Source organism: Prionailurus viverrinus, chromosome B1 (assembly GCF_022837055.1).
Source record: "Prionailurus viverrinus isolate Anna chromosome B1, UM_Priviv_1.0, whole genome shotgun sequence".
In the NCBI taxonomy this organism is placed as follows: Eukaryota; Metazoa; Chordata; class Mammalia; order Carnivora; family Felidae; genus Prionailurus; species Prionailurus viverrinus.
In genome coordinates, this window is record NC_062564.1 from 69576153 (window position 1) to 69582314 (window position 6162).

Genomic DNA, 6162 nt, shown 5'->3' on the forward strand with positions numbered 1-6162 from the left:
TCTTGTAAGTAATCATTCGGAATTGAAAAGTGAGGACGTGGTGCATCTAAGTGGCTTAGTCGGTTGAGTGTCCGACTTTGGCTCAGGTCATGATCTCACGGTCTGTGAGTTCGAGCCCCATGTCGGGCTCTGTGCTGACAGCTTGGAGCCTAGAGCCTGCTTCAGATTCTGTGTCTCCCTCTCTCTCTCTGCATCACACTTTGTCTCTCTCTCCCTCCCAAAAATAAATAAACATTTAAAAAAGTTAAAAAAAAAAAAAAAGAAAATGAGGACGTTCCCAGCTGTGCCAGCTCTTGGCAAAATACTTCAGTGGATCAAGTTTATGTTTGGGCCTCTTCTATTTCCTATTTCCTCACTTGTTCTCCGTCTATCCAAAGTATTGAGTGAAATGATTGTTTTTGTTTAATGATACTGGTTAAGTAATAAGTAAAGCATTTGCTGATAAGGACTTAAGATACAATTCTTCCTGGGGATTGTTTTTTAACTTTTAATTTCAAAATATTATGGACTCAAAAGAAGTTGCAAAAATAGCACAGAGAAGTCCTATATACCCTTCACCCAGTTTCCCCAATGGTAAAATCTTGTATAATCATAGTACATTATCGAACTAATAAATCAACAATGGCATAATACAACTAACTAGACTATACACAGAGGAATTTTTATTATTTATTATTATTATTATTTTTTTAACGTTTATTTATTTTTGAGAAGAGAGAGACAGAGCATGCATGGGGGAGGAGAGAGAAAGAGGGAGACACAGAATCTGAAACAGCTCCAGGCTCTGAGTTGTCAGTACAGAGCCCGACGCGGGGCTCGAACTCACGGACTGGGAGATCACAACCTGAGCCGAAGTCAGACGCTTAACCAACTGAGCCACCCAGGTGCCCCAAGACAGAGGAATTTTTAAAGAATTAGAAATTCTCAAGGGTCAAAGAAAACCTTTTCTATATCTAAATGTTGCCCCTGTCTGTGTGCACCTAGGTTTTTGCACACCTAGGTGTGCACCTAGATTTTGGGAATCCTAGATTAACTTTCTGTCTTTTCCACTCTACCCCTTCAGAGCAGGGATCATGCTTTAGTCACCCCTTAGTCTTATTGCTTATTAAGGTCACTGGCATTCAAAAAGTATTTTTGGTTAACAAGGTGACTAATAATTGCTTAGGTCTTTATACACATTATCTCTCAGAATGTTCATGGTCTAGGGGAAAGAGTATAGACTTGAAAAACATTCAAATCCTGGTATTTATTAGCTTGAGTCTTGTGACAAGGTACTGAATGTCCTTGGGTCTTGCCTTCCTCACGTATTTCATTACATCTACATAATAGAGTTGTTGTAAAATTCAAGGAGGTAATTTATGTAAAAAAGAAGCAAACATAAGGGCTTGGGATGTGGTTAGGGTAAAATATTTTATTGCCATTTTATAAACTAAGGGTCAATGATTTTATTGCCATTTTACAAACTAAGGCTCAGGGAAGGTCAGTCATTGCTTCAAATCTTAGAGCGGATACATAAAGTGCTGCTAAGCACCTTAGACCAGCAGCCTTCCATGATAGCACATTGTCTTTTCCAGGCCACTGGAAGAGTAGATTAAAAAAACAAAGAAAGAAAGAAAGAAACAAACAAACAACCACCACCACAGGGAAGTTACAGAGATTTAAGATTTTGTTCTTATGTAGTTGTTGACTTCTTTTGCTAAGTGCATAGGAAACCCTCTCTTAGTGGAGCTGGATGATGAGATAAACTAGAAGGTCAATCATGGGTGTGGGGTGCTATTTTAGAGGTCCCTGCCAAATGCCTGTTCACCCTCCCCATTCCGTTGACACCCTATAGCGAGGAATGTTGCTTGCCAAACTGCATCAGATGTTTATATCCTCATCCCTTGCTGAAGGCATGGAGGGATGAGAAATTGGAGCCCTTAAGTATTCACAGTACATTGTCAAAATTTGTTTTTAAATCACAAATTAAACTTAATTTTTTAAATCACAAAATAAACTTAAATTTAAAAAGTTGGAGGGGGGTGCCTGGGTGGCTCAGTCAGTTAAGTGTCTGACTTCGGCTCAGGTCTTGATCTCATGGCTTGTAAGTTCAAGCCCCATGTTGAGCTCTGTGCCGAAAGCTCAGAGCCTGGAGCCTGCTTCAGATCACGTTCTGTCTCTCAAAAATAAATAAACATTTTTAAAAAGTTGGAGGGTTTTGACATCATCATCATCACCATCTACTTTTATTTTCTGCTCATGAAATAATTTTTTTTAACAAAAGAGAATATGTAAACACGGAAATTTTTTACTAACCTGAATTGGCTGGAAACACGTTAGCCAAAGTTGCTTTTCAACTTGCTCTGATCACCTTTTTTTTTTTTTTTTAAAGTTTATTTATTATTTATTTTGAGAGAGAGGGTGCACAGGAGGGGCAGAGAGAGAGAAGAAGAGAGACAGAGAATCCCAAGTAGGCTCCACACTGTCAATACAGAGGCCAAAGTGGGGCTCAAAGTCATGAAACATGAGATTATGACCTGAGCCAAATCAAGAGCTGGACACTTAACAGACTGAGCCACTCAGGCACCCCTGCCCTCAACACCTTTTACATACCCTTGAATTCCTCATATTAGAATGTCTAATTCTAATTGGAAGTATCTTTTTGGCCTATTTAATCTATTCATTTCATTGAAATGGAATAGGAGATGGTAAAATATGTTATTGATTTATGAGGCTGTTGGCTACAAATGTCAAAAACTCGGGTAGCTTAAATACTTGGATTATAGTGAGAAACATTCCATTTTTGGTGGTGGTTTGCAATTTGTTTTTTGGTCCTCTAATTAATAAAATGGGTAATGGGTCTTAAATGTAGGAACTGAAACCATGAAACTTCTGGGAGAAGACATAGAACAAAGCTCTTTGACATGGATTTTGGTAGTGATTTTTTGGATATGGCACCTGATACACAAGCAACACAATACAAAATAAACCAGTGGGACTGCCCCAAACTAACAAGCTTCTGCACACCAAAGAAAACCATCAAAAAAGTGAAAAGAAAACATACAGAAAAATATTTGCAAATCATATATGTGATGTGGGGTTAATATCCAAAAACATAAAAAGAACCCATGCAATTCAGTGGCAAAAAACCAAATAACCCAATTAAAAGATGGGCAAAGGACCTGAATAGATGTTTCTCCAAAGAAGACATATTTCAACAGGGCCAACAGGTGCATGAAAAGATGCTCAACATCACCAGTCATGCACGAGGAAAAGGTAAATCAAAACCACAATAAGATATCAGCTCACACTTTTTAGAATGGCTATCATTAAAAGGACAAGGGTAAGAAAGCTGGCATGGATGTGGAGGAAAGGGAACCCTTGCACACTGTTGATGGAATTGGAACTGGAAATTGGTATACTCACTAAAGAAGGACCCTCAAAATGTTAAAAATACAACTACCATATGACCCAGCAATTGCACTTCTGGGAGTATATCCAAAGGTAATAAAAACACTAACTCAGAAAAAGATACATACCCCTGTATTCATAGCAGCATTACTTACAATAGTCAAGACATGAAAACAAGCTAAATGTCCGTCAGTAAATGAGAGAATAAAGAAGTTGTGGCCTATATATGCAATGGAGTAGTATTCAGTGATTAAAAACAACAAGAAAATTCTACCATTTGCAAAACATGGATGGACCTTGAACGCATTATGCTAAGTGAAATAAGGTAGACAGAGAAAGACAAATACTGTATGATCTCACTTATATCTGGAATCTCTACAACAAAAGGAAAGTCTCAAAACTCATGGAAAAAGAGATAAAATTTGTGGTTGCCAGAAATAATGGTGGGAGGTGGAGGAAGGTGCTGTATGATGTACAGGACAATTGTTAAAAGAGTAAATCCTAAGAGTTCTCATCACAAGGAAACAATTTTTACCCATATTTCTTTTCTCCTTTCTTTTCTTTTATACTGTATTTATATAATATGGATGTTAGCTGAACCTATGGTGTCATCATTTCACAATATATATAAATCAAACCATCGTTCTGTAGGACTTAAACTTACACAGAGATGTATGTCAGGTATTTCTCAACAAAACTGGAATGAAAAATGGAGTACCAGCTACCAAGATTAGAGATAGAGAGAGCTAAGAAATAGGATGCTTTTCCAGGATTCTGAACTGTTTCCTCGGTTTCAATGCCGTCTCCCACCCTCTGACCATTAAAAGTAAGGTATACCGGAGACCAAGAGAGGAAAGGAAAAAAAAAATCACTTTGATGCAGTACAGGCCATCGGAACTGGGAAAGTTAGGATTGAAATTTACTTGGAGATATTCTCAATAGAATATCTCAGTGAAAACCACCTTCTGCAAACTTTGAAGACATGGAGGAGTGTAAACATGCATGTGAATTCTAAATGTGTTAAAGTTTGTCATTCCCAGAATCAGAAGGTGTTAAAGACACCCAGAAAGTTTTCTTTCTTGATTTCCTTGGACTGTCTCATAATTTAGTACCTAAGAGACATAAACATTTTATTTCTACTTACATAATATAATTTAAAGAGGGTGTAATGCAGAATGCCTCTCCTTTGATTAAAAAAATTTTTTTTTTCTGAAAAATAAACTACAGCACACATGGAGAAAGCAAAAATTGTCATAGTAACAAAAGTAAAAATGCCCATCTGGGCTCCTGGTGTGTCTGTGCCTTTCACTGCTTTGTGCTTTTCCTTTTTTTTTTTTTTTTCCAAGGCATAGCAAGAGATCTTGTTGAATAAAAAAGATTTTATGAATACATTTCTCAGTGAGAAGGCACACCTGTGATATCAAATCACAAAGGACCGGGACCACAAAGTGTTAAAACTACACAGAAAGCTGAATACACGTAAAGTCTTTCCCAGAATATTTCAATGGGCATCTTACTTGAACACGATCTCTTTAAGGACTGCTTCTCTTGAAACACTATAAAATTACTTATAAAATAATTATTGCTTAAACAAATTGGTTTTTATGAAGCATAGGTTTGTATGTCACGTTAATCTTGCTCAACTATTGACTCTGCCAGGACAGTCCAGTTTCTAATATAAATACCAGAAATGACTTAAGAATAATTCTGAAGTGAGATTACAATTTTATCAGAAAAAAAATTATCTCAAAAGCATAAATGTAAGTAATAAACATTTGTAATTGTGATTAGTTCATACAATATTATTAAGGTATATAAAATTAAATACTGAGCATACTTACAATATTTACCCAAAATTAAGATGTAGAAGAAGACAGGACCAGATGTCATTTCCTTCTTTCTGAGCAACTGATTAATAAAAGTGAATACAATTTGGTCTTGGTTTCTGAGTCGCACACAGCTCACGGTGGTTGTGTGCTATTTCTGTCTGCAATCTTAGCAGCTACAAAGCAGTTCACCCTCCTTCCTCTCTCATTTCCTCTCCCTCTCTTTCCATTCCCTTTTCTTTTCTTTCTTCCTTTCTGTTTCTCAGAATCTCTCCTCCCACCCTCCTTTGCAAAAAGTCTTAATATCCTTCTTTACACCCTCTCCACACACACCCCCCCAGCAGACGTGCGCGCGTGCGCACGCGCGCGCGCGCACACACACACACACACACACACACACACACACACACACACACACACAAAAGAGGGAACACAAAGCTGAGCAGTGAGCAAAAGTTTCAGACAGAGAACATACAAGCTCTTCTTGACTCTAAACATCTTGTTTTTATGTCCTGCCGCAGTGTACAAATGAGAGTGTGTGTGAACTGACAAATGTCTGAGCTGATCAAAGTCACACTACTAGAAAGAAACTGAGCTAGAGATACATTACAAATGAAAACTATTTTTTCTCCTCAGTGACTTGGGACTAGGAAAAGAACAGAACTACACGGGGCAAAATGCCTTTGTGGAATTAACTATAAGGCAAGGATTAAAATGTAACTGTAGCATTCTTTTGTGATCTGAGTTTAGGCATTTGAATGATAGGATATTGTTTACAGAAAAATACAAAGGAATAAAAAACAAATCTTAAATTTTCTTGAGCCCATGAATTTGACTGCAGTGGAGAGAGCACGACAAGTCATTGGTTGTGGAGTAAAGCCTTCCTGGGTTTGAATCATGGTCTGATTCAAACTATAGTTGTGTAGTTGCTTGCTCTTGGCTGACC

General features: G+C 37.5%; 1 protein-coding gene across 6 annotated transcripts in view; it reads right to left on the reverse strand.

Moving 5' to 3' along the window:
• The window catches only part of RXFP1 (relaxin family peptide receptor 1), a 113336-nt gene extending 108013 nt beyond the window's left edge, over positions 1-5323 (reverse strand). For all 6 annotated transcript variants that reach the window (XM_047856442.1, XM_047856441.1, XM_047856440.1 and 3 more), the window contains exon 1: positions 5232-5323. In XM_047856442.1, the coding sequence (XP_047712398.1) occupies positions 5232-5280 (49 nt within the window). In that variant the 5' untranslated portion in view covers positions 5281-5323. The remainder of the gene's footprint in view (positions 1-5231) is intronic.
• Between the last annotated feature and the right edge of the window lie 839 nt (positions 5324-6162).